This window comes from Oncorhynchus mykiss, chromosome 28 (assembly GCF_013265735.2).
Source record: "Oncorhynchus mykiss isolate Arlee chromosome 28, USDA_OmykA_1.1, whole genome shotgun sequence".
In the NCBI taxonomy this organism is placed as follows: Eukaryota; Metazoa; Chordata; class Actinopteri; order Salmoniformes; family Salmonidae; genus Oncorhynchus; species Oncorhynchus mykiss.
The window spans coordinates 30162541-30181568 of NC_048592.1; the positions used below are offsets into that span (position 1 = coordinate 30162541).

Below are 19028 nucleotides of genomic sequence, written 5' to 3' on the forward strand. Positions count from 1 at the left end.
TATTTGTCCTATTTTCTACATTGTAGAATAATAGTGAAGACATAAAACTATGAAACTATGAAATAACACATATGGAATCAATGGTTACGGCATTATTCCATGTGTTATTTCATAGTTTTGATGTCTTCACTATTATTCTACAATGTAGAAAATAGGACAAATAAAGAAAAACCCTTGGATGAGTAGGGGTGTCCAAACTTTTGACTGGTACTGTATGTAAATAAGGTATCGAGTGGGACGAAAGGTGTGTGTGCCCCACCTTTGTGCCTGTGCATTGCTGTGTGTGCATTGTTATTTGTGTGTGTGCACGTCTCTGTGTGTGTCCGAGTATGTATGTTGGGGAAAACTGGGACACAAGGAACACGTTATTTCCGATATTTAGCGATACCATATCTTATGACAAACAAGTTATATGTCCTCTACCATTAGCAACTGTAAATTCAGGTAGTTTCGCGAGCCAATGCTAACTAGCATTAGCACAATGAAGAAGTTGAGTAGATTCGCGAAACTATAACTCCCTTCACACTGAGTATAGACAAATAAAAATGGTATCCACAAGGTCATCTGACTCTGGGGAAGTACTGTACATAAAGGGCCTCATTGCCAAAATCCCGAAGTATCCCTTTAAATGGGAATGTATAGTATGTTTTTCACCATTTTCAATGATTATTCATGTGCGCTCCAGCTGTCCTCGGCGCACTCCTCGTGTCTTGATAGAATTTTAAAAAATATTCTCATCATGCTTATCACATTTCCATGGCTTGACACATTGTAATTAACCCCCAGAATCATAAATATATATATATATTTTTTACCACTAACCTCTCGACAAAAGCTTATGCGAGAAGCTGATCGATCAAGTCAATTAATTAAGGCATCATTCTAATGATGTCATATAATTTTCAAACATTCAGTCATTTGTTGATATTGTGCTAACATTTTAAAAGCAATATAAACTAGAGGAGACAATGGCCTGTGCTTAAATGTTTATTATATTTTATTCGAGGTCCCTCAGTTAACATTGTGTTACTTTCGTCCCACCAATCTCTCCTGTAACTTCTCCCAGGCTAAGACCCAAGACTAGCTGGCATGATACTTGAAACCTATGATGGGTTAACCTCTCTTGGGTAGGGGGCAGTATTTTCACATCCAGATGAAAAGCGTGCCCAAAGTAAACTGCCTGTTACTCAGGCCCAGACTCTAGGATATGCATATAATTGGTAGATTTGGATAGAAAACTCTCTACGGCTTCTAAAACTGTTACAATTATGTCTGTTTGAGTAGTTTGAGTTTTTATGGATATAAAGAAGGACATTATCGAACAAAAGGACCATTTGTGATGTATCTGGGACCTTTTGGAGTGCCAACAGAAGAAGATCATTAAAGGTAAGGCATTTATTATATCGCTATTTCTGACTTTCGTGGCGCACCTGCCTGGTTGAAATATGTTTTTCATGCCTTTGTATGCGGGGTGCTGTCCTCAGACAATCGCATGGTGTGCTTTCGCCGTAAAGCCTTTTTGAAATCTGATACAGCGGCAGAATTAACAAGAAGTTAAGCTTTATTTTGATGTATTACACTTGTGATTTTATGAAAGTTAAATATTTATAATTCTGTAGTTTGAATTTCACGCTCTGCAATTACACCGGACGCTACCGTCCCACCTGCCCATAAGAAGTTAAGGAAATTACATTGTTGCAACCTTAATCTAAACACCTCCACAACCTAAAAACCTTTCCAGGTCCGTTTTTTTTACTTACAGAAACATGTTTTGTGGATAACTCTGCAAAACATTGGGCTGTTTTTTTGCAGGGAGCTTGTCCTCCAGCACTCCGTGCTGACTTCACTACATCATTCTAGCTTCAGTGTCATCTGAGAAAATGGGCGTGTTATTTCGCCCTGTGTTACTTTAGTAACTGTGTCGCCCTGTGTTACTTTAGTAACCCGGCTCTCCCCTACGGGCACTGAAACTGTGAATAAAGACCTCCTCCTAAATGGTATTAATTGTTAATGCAGTGTGAATGAAGACCTCCTCCTGAATGGTATTAATTGGTAATACAGTGTGAATGAAGACCACTGTCCTGCATGACACCATGAGTACACAGGTGAGAATAAATATCAGGGACAAATAAACACTACAGTGTAGGCTGTATAGTGTAGTCTGAGGAGATATGAGACAGGATTTGGACTAACTATCTGAGTAATATAATGTATTCCCATTGTGCCTCTCCTCTGAATGGTGACTACTAGGATACCGCTGTATATTTCAATTTACTGTGTATGTATGTTAATGTTTGCGTTGTTTTGCATTGCCTTGTGTTGTGTGTGAGTGCGTACCTTTCTTCTCAATGGCCTCCACTAGGTTCACCAGGGTAGGGGGAGCAGTTTCTGGTGGTGTGAACTGCTCAGTCAAATCCAGAAGAGAAACAGCTGAAACAACAACACAAACCATGGTTACATTTTCTGGAAAAACCTTAAAAACTGGATTCCAGAAGGCCTCCATTGACAGAGAGCTGCACGACCGGACTATCGCTTGTCCTTTAAAATGTGAATGCATGTGCTTTTCATTTCATATTTGCTCAAGGAAGACCACATATCCCATAAACAGCAGTTGGAGGCAGCCAAAAACACTATTGTCTAGACTCCAGAGACTGAGTCCCTTATACATTACATTTACATTGTCCAAAAATAGAAATAATCCCAGACAAGCAATGTACCATTGAGAAAGGAAAGGGGCTTAGTGAACAGAAAGACGATACACAACCAGAGCCAGCCGGTCTGTTGAGGGACAAAAACTTTTCACCTCACCACAACTACCCCATACAGTAAATCAAACATCTTTTCAGTCACAGAGGGAAAGCGAGGTAGAGAGTGAGGGAGGGGTAACAGAGAGAAAAAGAGATCCCATTTCCCTTCTCTCTCCTCACTCTCCTTTTCCACCCCTCCAGTCATTTCTCTGTGCTTGTTTCGCCTTGGACCTTTGCGTGAGTGGAGCACAATAAAGGATTTAATCAAAAATCCTGAACAAGCAAAAGCCCTGTGTCCGGCTGCCAGGGCCTCCTTTTCGGGCCCACCGCACCCGAGGCCAGAGCTTGGCAGCCTCCTGCTCCTGGCAGTGCACGGCTGAACCGCGGCTGATTATTCATTTGGGGAGTTCAGACGAAAGAGCAGCGTCAGCACATTCTGCCCCTCTCTCGCTCTCTCCCTCTATCCGTTGCACGTTAAACATGGGAACTGCTTTTCCGGAGTGATGAGTGGTAATAGCCTGTGCTAGCATGCAGCAGGGTCCATTTTTGGTGAGTTGATTTTCGCAGGGGCAGACTTAGCAATTTCAAAATGCCGTTGAGGGGACCCTCCACCGCACAATTGAAAATGTTTATTTAATCTATGTTTTTCATTTCTGTAACTATAAAAAAATATATAGGGACATGTAAACAACATTACACGGGGGGAGGGCAGCTGGGGCTCAATTTCAACTGACTCCTTTCAAAAGTCCACCCATGCATGGTTGGTCTCTAGCAGCAATTGCTCAGTTGTCATAATGTTCTTCACACCAATAGGTATTCTCGAATCTGGTGAGGAAATAGTTAAATAAAAACCTGTCTGCTGTTTAATAAATGAAAATAAAGGAAATAAATGACCTATCGATAAATACAGACTATGCAAGTCATACTAAAATCAAGTAGTTATTCTGTTTAACAGCATAATACAGTGAATATTCAATTCAACAGGACTGAAGGCAATCCACAGACATGCAATCTAGCATGGAACTAATATGCACTTGGGGTTGGGGTGGGCCGCAGCCAATAAAATAGGGAAATCAAATCCAATAGGCAAATAAGCAAAAATATAGACTATAAAAACCACAAAACAAATGTATTCCAATACTTTGGAGGTGGGTGGCAGGAGAATCAAATGCCATATACTCCTCCGAAAGAATAACTCTACCATCCCTCGCTCTGTCACACACACGCTCAGAGTAGCTTGGGTTTTTGTGAAAATGAGGAGGCGGGTGGGGTGGGGGGGACAGCTGTGGCCCTGGAGTCATCTTTGGGTTTTTGGAGAGAGCACCAACTCATCATTACTCAATTAGAACCACCTCGGCGGTCTGTGTGCTGGCAGGCAGGCCTGCGACTCAACATGCCCTGGAGAGAGAGCAGAGAGAGAACACGGGCAGAGAGAGAACACAGACAGAGACAGAGAGAGAACAGATGGAAGGAGGGGAGAGGGAGAGAGCAGTATAATCATGTGATAACCGTAACCAGCTTTATTCACGCTGGGATGGCCCGTCTATGTGGAAGTTTAATGGTCTACTTTGGTTAGGGCTGTTGGGGTCATGAAATTTTGTCAACCGGTGATTGTCAAGCAAATAACTACCGGCCTCACAGTAATTGACCGTTAATTACCATAAAAAACATTTAGCATCTACTGGCTTCAACACAGTTTACAAGCCACTGATGCAGACATTTGGAACAACTACATCTGAAAATGTCTAATAAATCCATGTAATAAAGCCTACACCATCACAATGAATACATGATTAATTTTAGACAGGTCTAAAGAAACATGATATGAAGAACAGAAGAACAGAATAGCATAGCATACTCTGAGTTGTCCTTATGTTAGGCCCTGATCTGGCTACACTAGTTCATTTAGATAAGATTTTCTTAGAATTACGTGGCATTATTTTATAGTATGAAGAACACAATATAACATAGCTGGATAAAATAGAAAGGATATTTTCTCCAAACGATTTGAGGGAGTAGGCACATCGGCTATTCTGTGTTCAGCAGATACCAAAGAAACAGGTCCTCCTATATGCTTAATTTAGAGTTATTTATGTAACATTAGTTGTGATACAAATGTTAGGCTATATGGTGCTGCACAATGCCACTCTAATGATGATTTGAAAAAAAAAGTTGGATGAAAGACATGAGCTCTGGTTTGCTTTGTGCGCAGGCTGTACACACTTCATCAGTCTCTCATTCACAATTTGACAAGAATTTCCCAGCTGCATCCACGTTGTGTGGCCGTAATGCCGCCCCCCTCAACGTCAATCTCTCCCTCAACGTCAAAAAAACAAAGGAGCTGATCGTGAACTTCAGGAAACAGCAGAGGGAGCACGCCCCTATCCACATCGACGGGACTGCAGTGGAGAAGGTAGAAAGTAGAGGTTGACCGATTAATCGGAATGGCCGATTAATTAGGGCCGATTTCATGTTTTCATAACAATCGGAAATCGGTATTTTTGGACACCGATTTTGCCAATATTTTGTTTTGTTTTTTTGTACACCTTTATTTAACTAGGCAAGTCAGTTAAGAACACATTCTTATTTTCAATGACGGCCTAGGAACGGTGGGTTAACTGTCTTGTTCAGGGGCAGATCAACAGATTTAGTTTTTGCAGCCTTCTGGTTACTAGTCCAACGCTCTAACCACCTGCCTTACATTGCACTCCACGAGGAGCCTGCGTGGCAGGCTGACTTCCTGTTACGCGAGGTCAGCAAGAAGACAAGGTAAGTTGCTAGCTAGCATTAAACTTATTAAAAACAATCAATCAATCTTCACATAATCACTAGTTAACTACACATGGTTGACAATATTACTAGTTTATCTAGCATGTCCTGCGTTGCATATAATCGATGCGGTGCCTGTTAATTTCTCCTCGATTCACAGCCTACTTCGCCAAACGGGTGATGATTTAGCATTGTCGTTGCACCAAACCTAACCATAAATATCAATGCCTTTCTTGAAAATCAATTACACAAGTATATATTTTTAAACCTGCATATTTAGTTAATATTGCCTGCTAACATGAATTTCTTATAATTAGGGAAATTGTGTCACTTCTCTTGTGTTCCGTACAAGCAGTCAGCAGTCACAATGCAGCAGTTTGGGCCGCCTGGCTCGTTGCGAACTGTGTCAAGTACATTTATTCCTAAACAAAATAATTAATTTGCCAGAATTGTACATAATTATGACATAACATTGAAGGTTGTACAATGTAACAGCAATATTTAGACTTCGGGATGCCACCCGTTAGATAAAATATGGAACAGTTCCGTATTTCACTGAAAGAATAAACGTTTTGTTTTCGAAATTATAGTTTCCGGATTCGACCATATTAATGACCTAAGGCTCGTATTTCTGTGTGTTATTATGTTATAATTAAGTCTATGATTTGATATTTGATAGAGCAGTCTGACTGAGCGGTGGTAGGCAGCAGCAGGCTCGTACGCATTCATTCAAACAGCACTTTCGTGCGTTTTGCCAGCAGCTCTTTGCAATGCTTCAAGCATTGAGCTGTTTATGACTTCAAGCCTACCAACTCCCGAGATTAGGCTGGTGTAACCGATGTGAAATGGCTAGCTAGTTAGCGGGGTGCACGCTAATAGCGTTTCAATTGGTGACGTCACTCGCTCTGAGACTTGGAGTAGTTGTTCCCCTTGCTCTGCAAGGGCCGTGGCTTTTGTGGAGCGATGGGTAACGATGCTTCGAGGGTGGCTGTTGTCGATGTGTTCCTGGTTCGAGCCCAGGTAGGGGCGAGGAGAGGGACGGAAGCTATACTGTTACACTGGCAATACTAAAGTGCCTATAAGAACATCCAATAGTCAAAGGTATCTGAAATACAAATGGTATAGAGGGAAATAGTCCTATAAATCCTATAATAGCTACAACCTAAAACTTCTTACCTGGGAAAATTGAGGACTCATGTTAAAAGGAACCACCAGCTTTCACATGTTCTCATGTTTTGAGCAAGGAACTTAAACGTTAGCTTTTTTACATGGCACATATTGCCCTTTAACTTTCTTCTCCAACATTATTTGCATTATTTAAACCAAATTGAACATGTTTCCTTATTTATTTGAGGCTAAATTGATTGTATTGATGTATTATATTAAGTTAAAATAAGTGTTCATTCAGTATTGTTGTAATTGTCATTATTACAAATACCTTCTTTAAAAAAAAAAATCGTCATCAGCTTTTTTTGGTCCTCCAATAATCGTTATCGGCGTTGAAAAATCATAATCATCGACCTCTAGTAGAAAGCTTCAAGTTCCTTGGCGTACACATTAATGACAATCTGAAATGGTCCACCGACACAGACAGTGTGGTGAAGAAGGCTTAACAGCGCCTCTTCAACCTCAGGAGGCTGAGGAAATTTGGCTTGGCCCCTAAGACTCTCCGAAACTTTTACAGATGCACAATTGAGAGCATCCTGTCATGCTGTATCACTGTCTGGTACGGCAACTGCACCGCCCACAAACGCAGGGCTCTCCAGAGGGTGGTGCGGTCTGCCCAACATATCACCGGGGGCTGACTGCCTGCCCTCCAGGACACCAGCGGCACCTGATGTCACAGGAAGGCCAAAAAGATCATCAAAGACATCAACCACCCGAGCCACAGCCTGTTCAACCCGCTATCATCCAGAAGGCAGTACAGGTGAATCAAAGCTGGGAAGAGAGACTGAAAAACAGCTTCTATCTCAAGGCCATCAGACTGTTAAAATAGCCATCACTAGCCGGCTACCACCCAGTTACTCAACCCTGCACCTTAGAGGCTGCTGCCCTATATACATAGGCATGGAATCACTAGTCACTATAATAATGGAACACTAGTCACTTTAAAAATGTTTACATACTGCTTTACTCATCTCATATGTACAGTTAAAGTCGGAAGTTTACATACACTTAGGTTGGAGTCATTAAAATATGTTTTTCAACCACGCCACAAATTTCTTGTTAACAAACTATAGTTTTGGCAAGTCGGTTAGGACATCAACTTTGTGCATGACACAAGTAATTTTTCCAACAATTGTTTACAGACAGATTATTTCAATTATACATCACAATTCTAGTGGGTCAGAAGTTTACATACACTAAGTTGACTGTGTCTTTAAACAAAAATTTCAGAAAATGATTTCATGGCTTTAGAAGCTTCTGATAGGCTAATTGACATAATTTGAGTAAATTGGAGGTGTACCTGTGGAGGTATTTCAAGGCCTACCTTCAAACTCAGTGCCTTTGCTTGACATCATGGGAAAATCAAAAGAAGTCAGCCAATACCTCAGTAAAACAATTGTAGACCTCCACAAGTCTGGTTCATCTTTGGGAGCAATTTCCAAATGCCTGAAGGTACCATGTTCATCTGTACAAACATTAGTACGCAAGTATAAACACCTTGGGATCACGCAGCCATCATACCGCTCAGGAAGGAGACCCGTTCTGTCTCCTAGAGATGAACGCACTTTGGTGCAAAAAGTGCAAATCAATCCCAGAACAACAGCAAAGGACCTTGTGAAGATCCTGGAGGAAACAGGTATAAAAGTATCTATATCCACAGTAAGTGGAGTCCTATATTGACATAACTTGAAAGGCCGCTCAGCAAGGAAGAAGCCATTGCTCCAAAACCGCCATAAAAAAGCCAGACTCTGGTTTGCAACTGCACATATGGGGACAAAGATCGTACTTTTTGGAGAAATGTCCTCTGGTCTGATGAAACAAAAATAGAACTGTTTGGCCATAATGACCATCGCTATGTTTGGAGGAAAAAGGGGAGGGTTTGCAAGCCGAAGAACAGCATCCCAACTGTGAAGCACGGGGGTGGCAGCATCATGTTGTGGGGGTGCTTTGCTGCAGGAGGGACTGGTGCACTTCACAAAATAGATGGCATCATGAGGTAAGAAAATGATGTGGATATATTGAAGCAACATCTCAAGACATCAGTCAGGAAGTTAAAGCTTGGTCACAAAGCCCTGACCTCAATCCTATAGAAAATTTGTGGTCAGAACTGAAAAAGCATGTGCGAGCAAGGAGGCCTACAAACCTGACTTTGTTACACCAGCTCTGTCAGGAGGAATGGGCCAAAATTCACCCAACTTATAGTGGGAAGCTTGTGGAAGGCTACCCAAAACGTTTGACCCAAGTTAAACAATTTAAAGGCAATGCTACCAAATACGAATTGAGTGTATGTAAACTTCTGACCCACTGGGAATGTGATGAAAGAAATAAAAGCTGAAATAAATAATTCTCTCTACTATTATTCTGACATTTCACATTCTTAAAATAAAGTGGTGATCCTAACTGACCTAAAACAGGGAATTTTTACTATGATTAAATGTCAGGAATTGTGCAAAACTGAGTTTAAATGTATTTGGCTAAGGTTTATGTAAACTTCTGACTTCAAGTGTATATACTGTATTCTATTCTACTGTATTTTAGTCAATGCTACTCTGACATTGCTCGTCCTAATATTTATATATTTCTTAATTCCATTATTTTAGATGTGTATTGTTGTGAATTGTTAGATACTACTATGTGTGTGACCAATAAAATTTGATTTGAATATAATAATTATAAATAATCTACCGGCTGCGTGCCAAAGAACCTCTCACTCACATGGCTCTCTGTCACGTGATAAGGTCTTTCTCACAGGCTACACGTGAAGATAGACATATCGGGGACGCAACTGCGCAAGTCCTTTTCCAATTCCGAGGCACATATTGAAAATATTGGAAGAAATGTCCACATTTACTTCTTGTCAGCCAACAAGCTGAGTAGGCCTAACAAACAGCAAAAGCACTAGCCTGTAAATCTACTATCCCCCACAGTACAAATGTTGACCTATTCTATTCTGTGTGAGATATACATATTTCAAACATGGTCTGGGACAGTTGTGGGATGCAAAAGATCCCAAATTAATACAATCAAAAACCTGTTTTAATCAATGAGCCTGACGCAACAGATGAAAACATTTAGCTTAAAATGTTGATAAACTATTAGGCTATTTCTTCACATTAAAAGTGCTGCAATGCAAATGGCAGTAGGCTATAAGAGTGAATGTTCCATTAGCAGGAAAGCACCACAAATGTGATTATGCATGTAATGTTTTTATTATAAAAGGTGCACTTATATGGTAAAAAAAGATCTTCCACAAACTTGAACCTCACGTGCTGCATACGTGTGCCAGTTAGGTTCTACACCCGTTGTAAATTAAATGAATGTGCTTCATTTTAAGAAAGTTATTTGGCCACTTTAGTTGTGATACAAACCTTATCAAAACATATAGGCCTATGGGCTAGCCTACATAAGGTGTGCAACTTTGATTTGAAAATGTCGCCCAAAAAAGCATGTGTTTCTTGCTAGGATAATATTGTTACCCATCACACTATTCTTGATTTAATTGTGTCTTTACATATACTAAATAATATATATATGTGTGTAATTTGTTTGATTTAGAAAGGTGCAGGATAATGGTCCAGTCTCGAACAGGGGCAGTGGTAAAAAATACATGTCATCTATGCACTTAAATAGCGAATCAAGGACACTTTTCCCATGGTTTATTTTCATGTCAACCAGGTAGGCTATACTCCTGTTGTAAAGATAAGAAATGTGCTTAATGTTCGGAAAGTTGAGAAATAAATATAATAGGCCTAGCCTATAGAAAGCTGATGGGACCCTCCTCTTTTTAATAGAGGCCATCACTCTGTTTTCTCACACAATTGCATAGCCTATAGAAATGTTGCGCAACATGAGCTCATGGGAACTCATGAAGTGTTTGATTACATTTCTGATCACATTTGCATTGATGACAGCATGATTAGAGGGACAATAGAGTGCTGAGTACCAGGTAGTTAGCAAGTTGATAAGCTACTAATGACCATCAGCAGCATCAGAGCTTGGAGAAGCCTAATTACCGTGACTAAACGGTCACGTGGAATTTGGCTGCCATCATGACTCGTGACCGCCGGTGTGGCAGTAATATGGTCACCGAAACAGTCCCTTGCTCTGGTTAATGCCTGTTTCCAGACTTCTACAGTGAGATAAGCTCTGACATTTAGCCATGTTCACCTAATTGTGAGATTGTTGAGCAACAATTCTAACATTTGCTTACTATCTTCTCACAGTGGTTTGTGAAAAGCGGATGGTAGCACAAGCGAAGCAGATTGGATAAGGCCTTGCTATTTGAACCTAAAATATTTGCACTGACTCGCGATCAGTCGGTGGAAGACCAGGCTAGTTCTCCCACATTCTGTTCTCCTCCCTACCTCTCTTTTGGTCTCCCTCTCACAGTCTCAAGTCATGAGGGCTTTCAAGCCAGTCATCAGAGGATATTTCATGCAGTGAAATGGAGATTCATTCATAAGATAGCATTGATCGGATTTAACCTTTGAGAATTTCTTCACATCATGACTGATGTAGATGCAGTGCAAATATTTTAGCTTCAAATAGCAAGGCCTTATCCAATCTGCTTCGGCTGTGCTACCACACAAAAGGACTGATTATTTGGTTCAAACATTTCTTGCTAACCTATGGCTATGAGTTTGCTAATGCCTTCAAAACATTGTGCAATGTAATATGTAAAGACACAAATGTGAGATTCTGGCAATCATGTCAATTGTTTAGAGTTTGTATTGATTTTGTTCTGTCGCCAAACTGTTGTAAAGCCTGTTGCATGCTTCAGTCAAAACAGTTGACTCCAGTTTGTTTGGATCTTTGGCAGTTACATTTTGGGGGGGGGGCTGTTCCCACACCATTTTTGTGTTGTTGAGGCAAGTCGAAGTTTGGTAGCTGAAGTCTACACCCCTTTGTTGGTGATTGGTCAACAATTGTGGGGGGGGCTAGGCCCTACTGTCTGCAGTGCACCACTAGTTTTCATGCACATTGTTACACTTGAGAAGTACTGCACCACACATCTTAGATGTTAAATTGCGCGACTAGACTGATGCAAAAACTTTTATATTCATGACAGATTAAGTTATTAACAATTTTAGCATTGGCCATTGTAGTGTGAATTGTGCAACCAAATCACCATTCAAGTTATACATTTCTGACAGCTATTTTTCCCCACTTGTATATGTTGTATGTACAACCTCTGGATTCAGTCTTCTCATCACCTGCACTGTAAAATAAGTTCCATCTATTTTTGCACCCGAAACCTCGAACTCAACTGTTGCTGCTCCACACCAACTAAATAGGCTGCTGGGTACCTTCTCTTAACACCTAGCTACTGCAGGCTAATGTTAGCATTGTACTATACACCAAAACAATGGGGTTCAAGGTTGCCCATTGTCGGAATATCTTGGCAAACTCAACTCAAAGTAACTTCACACCAATTCCTATAGAGAAATCTACATGTGTTTATCAAACACTTTTCTCTGGATCCTTATAAAACTGTTCATAGTTGATAAAATAATGTGGATTGTCTTTTAAAAGTCACGTCAGAATTATGCACCTAAAAACGTATACCTATTCCTCATTCCACCCATCAAAGAATGCATCTGTTATCTGCACAATACATTATGCAATGTAGAACAAGGCAGGAGATTCTGCTAATGATGCGTCAACAGCTCTGTGATGTTATGCAGTAGTGCTGCTCTTATTGCATGGGCTACAGTACATCTGTAGTTCTGAACAGTGCATACCAGCAATGTAGACAGGCCGTGTATTAAGTATCATATCACCCCTTGAGTCAAAATGTGCTTCAGACCAAGATTACATTGATGCGGCCCAGTCTGAGGGGGCCAGGCTACTACGAAGTTTTAAAGCTCAGTATTTACATTGCATTGGTTTGCTTGACCACTGTGTTTCGATTTGTTTGATTTTACCCCCAAAATCTGTGCTTTTTACTGGGGCATGTAAAAACTAGCTCAAGCAGAAACAAATCCACAAGTGGCTGCCCACAGTTCTCCAGTCACAAAGAAATGTATGGCCCCAAATAAAAAAAATAAAAAAAAATAAATAAAAAAAAAATATATATATATATATATATATATATATATATATATATATATATATATATATATATATATATATATATGTCTTAAAAGCAAGCGCAGTTCCAGCTGGTTCCTATATCTGCTGCCTGAGACTGGGAAGGCCTCACTCCCCTTCCCTTCATTGGATTCTTTGAAAACTGGTTCCTGGTAAGGGGCAGGGAGCAGAGAGAAAAGGCCTATCCTTTCTGAGAACTGGGGCGGGTAGATAGTTTATAGCTGCCTGGAGACAGTATCAGAAGAGTATGTGAACCAGGGGGATGAGGAGGAGGCAGAGGAGGAGTTTGCAAAAATGCCAAGCCATGGTTCACTTCAGCAGGCAGTAAAAGTGAGGCCAGGGAGAGGAAGGAGAAAAAAAAGCCTCCCTCCTCACGAGCAATGCTTCGTTTTAATGTCAAATGAGAACTGTTGGGACTTTAGCCTGATTTTGATTTAAAATCTGGTGTAATTCCCCAAAGTTCCTGGGTTTCTCTGGCAAATAACACAGATTGATGGGAATGGAAGCATCTGTAAAAGCTATCTGAAAAGATTATACCTACTTGTCAAACTGGCAGGACCAAAGTTTAGAGTGAACCTGAGCGAAAACATGTACTTATGGGACTCTTCCAATAAGCTATTTTATTCTAAGTTAGGTTTCCTATGAAAATGTAAGGAAGAAACTAGTGTACTCATTGCATTATGCCTACACTGAGCATTCTAGAATACTTATACAAAATCAAGACAAAGCCATGTTCAAATGCATGAACAAATCAGCCCATTGGATAAAGTTAGGTTTGCCGTTTTAACATACAATGCATATCAATTCAACCAAATATTAAGGCCAAATGCTAAATCTGTAAAATGCTAAATCTGTCACACACAACAACTAGGGCCTCACTATCTTGAGGGAGATAGAAAGATGATAGCTGTACAAATCTGGGCCTACCCATTCCTAATCTACAATGCACTATTGGTGCTAGGCCAAATCAACCCCCTGCTCCCTCCCTCCCCTCTCCACTGTCTCTCTTGGCAAAGCTTTTTGCACGTCTCCCCTGCTCTATCCAAGTTAGAGAGACCTCTGCTACCCAACTGGTTTCTCTCGCCAAACATCAACTCTGAGGAGTCCCCCCCCCTCCCACCCACCCACCCTAGTCTGGCCTAGGCCTATACGTTCACTTCAGCTTACCATTAAACTCTACCACTAGTTCTTTCCAGGTAAAATATTTATCATGTTCCTATCCAGGTATCAAAATCAAGACTTGCAGAACTCCAGTTAGTTCTAATGAGTTTGGAGCAGACCTGTGCTTAATAGGCCTGCACTGGAGTGCTTACCAAATGAGTAAACACGAATTACAATGAGCCACTGTATAAGTGATGAACTAGAGGTAATTTAAAGTTCATAATGTGCTTAGCTTACCTGTCACTAAAGGGCAGAATTGAGCTTTGGGGAACATTGCCTTTGACAGAAGAGGAATGTGCATTTTCAACCCAATACAAATCACATAAGTAACTAGATAAATAATTTTTTATCCATTTTGGCCCAATGAACCACTGGCCTTCCAAAAAAAAGAAAGCCATAAATGAGATCTTAGGGCTGAATGCGAGGGAGTGAGAGTGAGGAAGAGAGAGAGAGAGAACTAGGAGTACAGAAGAAGGCAAAAGCCAAGGGTATATTTGAGTTGGAGAGCGCCACAGTAAAAATACTCCATGAATTAATCATCCATATATTTATGCAGTTATATAGTAGTTCAGAGATTAAAAGTTTGGACAGGTTATCACTTGGTGAAACAATGTGATAGTGTTTCCTGACAATCTGACTTAGTCATAATAAATAAACTGGAAAATGTCTCTACTCAGGGGTAACCCGTTAGAAATGCAGTAAAGCAAATCCACAATTTACCTCTCACAGGTTCAGTTCCTAAGTTCCTTAATAACCTCTCATATGTGTACAATACATGTGTAATAGGTATGTAAAAAGATGGCAGCACATCTAATGTGTAGCACTCACTAATGAACTCTTAGACACAACCTAGTACAACATGATTGAATGCAACTCACCCCTATCCTTTGCAGGAGAGTTGAATGGCGGGTCAAGGCAATAATATACGAGACATTGAAGAAAACCTGACCAAGAGTCAGGTCAGTAACTGGATTAGGTTCAAATTAGAAATTGCTTAGTTGCGTTTGGAATGAGAGAGGTTTATGACAGCTCTTTAGTCTTTACGGAAGATTAGAAGGGTCAGTTTGCGGTCGGAGCAAACCGTGAAAGCCTTGGACAAAACAATAAGCCAAGAGCAGCTCAATTAAGACACTTTCCAGCAAATATGGACTTCGCATTCAAGGATTTATGTTCTCTTCAAACATAACATCGCTGGAGTTTGTTTTTCATAACATTCTTTACAATGTCATGACTATATTGAGAGGAATGCACAACTCTCCTCAACGTTGAATGGCAACTTCATTGGTGTATTAATAAACATCTCCATTTAAAAAAAAAATTTTTAAAGGAAGTAGTAAACAAAACTATAATGCTGGTAACATATCTCTGCAGAGACAATCAATCAACAGAATATAAATATCTAAAGTGAAATACACTGAGTATACCAAACATTAAGAACACCTGCTCTTTCCATGACAGACTGACCAGGTGATTCCAGTCCATGACAGACTGACCAGGTGATTCCAGTCCATGACAGACTGACCAGGTGGTTCCAGTCCATGACAGACTGACCAGGTGGTTCCAGTCCATGACAGACTGACCAGGTGGTTCCAGTCCATGACAGACTGACCAGGTGATTCCAGGTGAAAGCTACATTATGATCCCTTAATGATGTCACTTATTAAATCCACTTCAATCAGTGTAGATGAAGGGGAGGAGACAGGTTAAAGAAGGATTGAGACATGGATTGTGTATGTGGGCCATTCAGATGGTAAACTTGCAAAATAAAATATGTAAGTGCCTTTGAATGGGATATTGTAGAAAGTGCAATGCTCTTGGGTTTTTCACACTCAACTGTTTCCCTTTTGTATCAAGAATGGTCCACCACCCAAAGGACATCCAGCCAACTTGACACAACTTTGGGAAGCATTGGAGTCAACATGGGCCAGCACTCAATATTAGGAAGGTGTTCCTAATGTTGGATATACTCAGGTCTTACCTTGCTGTGACAGCTCAGGCCCTGGGGCTGCTGGGAGGATTCTTTGGGAGCGAGGCTGACTGGATGGCGGTGACATCCTCACGTGGCCCACAAACTGAACGTATGTCCCTGGGAAGTCCCCCCTCTGTTTGGTCCGCTCGTTGAAGCCCAGCAGCCAGCCTAGGAGCTCGGGACGCTCCTCGTCCCCCTCCTTGAAGTTCAGGGAGAGTAGGGAGGCCTTGCTGACGATCAGAATGTCCCCGGGCTGCAGATCAACATCTTCCTCCAAGTCCTTGGTGTACACGTAGAGGGCACGGTACTGAAAACCCTCAACCTCCATTTTGGGAAACCGAGAAAAGCTGCCGAAGACGCTGAGAGAATGCGAATGTCGGCCCGATGCTACGGCAACCCAGAAATGTACAGGCAGTAGTGGGTGATGAGTAGTGGCCGTTTAGAACTATTAACCGAAGCTAAGAAGCATTGCTAAAATGGCCGAGTCTATGGAGGAAGGTAGGTAGGGTGCTGCTGCCTCAGAGCAGGCCGGTGTTGGCGCTGTGGAGCACTTTCCTCAGCTTGATACCCCGGTTTAACCAAATGATGGAACAGAGGGACAGGGTTGGCAACATGCTCCTTCAAGTGACAAAAACTAGCTGGACAGGCTCTAAACCTACCTAACCGAGGCAGTCTACCTGTGTTGTCTGTGGGGGTGGATAGGGGGGCAGAGTAGGACACTAGAATAGTCCTTGATTCTTTCAGGCTCCTCCCGATCTGGACGGTGACAACCTACAGAACACAGAGGGAAAAAAGGAGAAAAACAAGTGGGTTTAAGGGAAAAATACATAGACAATGTAAAAATAATAATTTAGAATATACACTACCGTGCAAAAGTTTGGGGTAACTTAGAAATGTTCTTGTTTTTCAAAGAAAATCACATTTTTTCCCCATGAAATTGATCAGAAATATAGTGTGGACATTGTTAATGTTGTAAATGACTATTGTAGCTGGAAACGGCAGATTTATGGAATATCTACATAGGCGTACAGAGGCCCATTATCAGCAACCATCACTCCTGTGTTCCAATGGCACGTTGTGAGCTAATCCAAGTTTATCATTTGAAAAGGCTAAATGAGCATTAGAAAACACTTTTGCAATTATGTTAGCAGATCTGAAAACTGTGCTGATTTTCCTTTTTAAATCAATAAAACTGGCCAGCAGCCCCAGGGCCTGAGCTGTCACAGCAAGGTAAGACCTGAGTATATCCAACATTAGGAACACCTATCAGCATTTGTGGGTTCGATTACAAGCTCAAAATGGCCAGAAACAAAGAACTTCCTTCTGAAACTCATCAGTCTATTCTTGTTCTGAGAAATGAGGGCTGGAAACTGTTGTGCTGATTAAAAGAGGGCAGCATCACGGAGTCACCTCTTCACTGTTGACGTTGAGACTGGTGTTTTGCTGGAACTATTTAATGAAGCTGCCAGTTGAGGACTTGTGAGGTGTCCGTTTCTCAAACTAGACACATTAATGTACTTATTATTTTGCTCCGATGTGCACCGGGGCCTCCCACTCTTTCTATTCTGGTTATAGCCAGTTTGCGCTGTTCTGTGAAGGGAGTAGTACACAGCTTTGTACTCAATCTTCAGTTTCTTAGCAATTTCTCGCATGGAATAGCCTTCATTACTCAGGACAAGAATAGACTGATGAGTTTCAGAATAAATTCTTTGTTTCTGGCCATTTTGAGCCTGGAATCGAACCCACAAATGCTGATGCTGCAGATACTAAACTAGTCTAAAGAAGGCCCGTTTTATTGATTCTTTAAATCAGCACAAAGGTTTTCAACTGTGCTAAAATAATTGCAAAAGGGTTTTCTAATGATAAATTAGCCTTTTAAAATGATAAACTTGGATTAGCTAACACAACGTGCCATTGGAACACAGGAGTGATGGTTGCTGATAATGGGCCACTGTATACCTATGTAGATATTATTATTATTTTTTATCTGCCGTTTCCAGCTACAATAGACATTTACAACATTAACAAGGTCTACACTGTATTTCTGATCAATTTGATGTTATTTTAATGGACAATTAATTTAGCTTTTCTTTCAAAACAAGGACATTTCTAAGTGACCCCAAACTTTTGCATGGTAGTGTATATTTCTTTACCACTCAACAGTTTGGACACACCTACTCATTCAAGGGTTTTTCTTTGTTTTTACTATTTTCTACATTGTAGAATAATAGTGAATACATCCGAATTATGAAATAACACATATGGAATCATGTAGTAACCAAAAAAAGTGTTTTATATATTTTATATTTGACATTCTTTTTAGATTCTTCAAAGTAGCCACCCTTTGCCTTGATGACAGCTTTGCACACTCTTGACATTCTCTCAACCAGCTTCATAAGGTAGTCACCTGGAATGAATTTCAATTAACTGGTGTGTCTTGTTAAAAGTTCATTTGTGGACATTTATTTCCTTCTTAATGCGTTTAAGCCAATCAGTTGTGTTGTGACACGGTAGGGGTGGTATACAGAAGATAGCCCTATTTGGTAAAATACCAAGTCCATATTATGGCAAGAACAGCTCAAATAAGCAAAGAGAAACAACAGCCCATCATTACTTTAAGACATGAAGGTCAGTAAATCTGGAAAATGTCAAGAACTTTTAAAGTTTCTTCAAGAGCAGTTGCAAAAACCATCAAGCTCTATGAAGAAACTGGCTCTCATGAGGAGCTCCAGGAAAGACCCAGAGTTACCTCCGCTGTAGAGGATAAGTTAGAGTTAACTGCACCTCAGATTGCAGCCCAAATAAATGCTTCAGAGTAACAGACACATCTCAACATCAACTGTTCAGAGGAGACTGTGTTAATCAGGCCTTCGTGGTCAAATTGCTGCAAAGAAACCACTACTAAAGGACACCAATAAGAAAAAAAGACCGGTGGAAATCTGTCCTTTGGTCATATTCTTTGTGAGACGCAGAGTAGATGAACGGATGATCTCTGCATGTGTGGTTCCCGTGAAGCATAGAGGTGGTGGTGTGATGGTGCTTTGCTGGTGACACTGTCAGTGATTTATTTAGAATTCAAGGTACACTTAACCAGCACGGCTACCACAGCATTCTGCAGCGATTCG

General features: G+C 40.8%; 1 protein-coding gene across 4 annotated transcripts in view; it reads right to left on the minus strand.

The window, feature by feature from the left end:
* LOC110508907 (phosphatidylinositol 3-kinase regulatory subunit gamma) overlaps positions 1-19028 on the minus strand; it is a 43226-nt gene that overhangs the window by 18506 nt on the left and 5692 nt on the right. For all 4 annotated transcript variants that reach the window (XM_021589812.2, XM_021589808.2, XM_021589810.2 and 1 more), the window contains exons 2-3: positions 15913-16674; positions 2338-2430 (exon numbers count right to left, since the gene is read on the minus strand). In XM_021589812.2, coding sequence (XP_021445487.1) covers positions 2338-2430; positions 15913-16231 — 412 coding nt within the window. In that variant the 5' untranslated portion in view covers positions 16232-16674. The remainder of the gene's footprint in view (positions 1-2337; positions 2431-15912; positions 16675-19028) is intronic.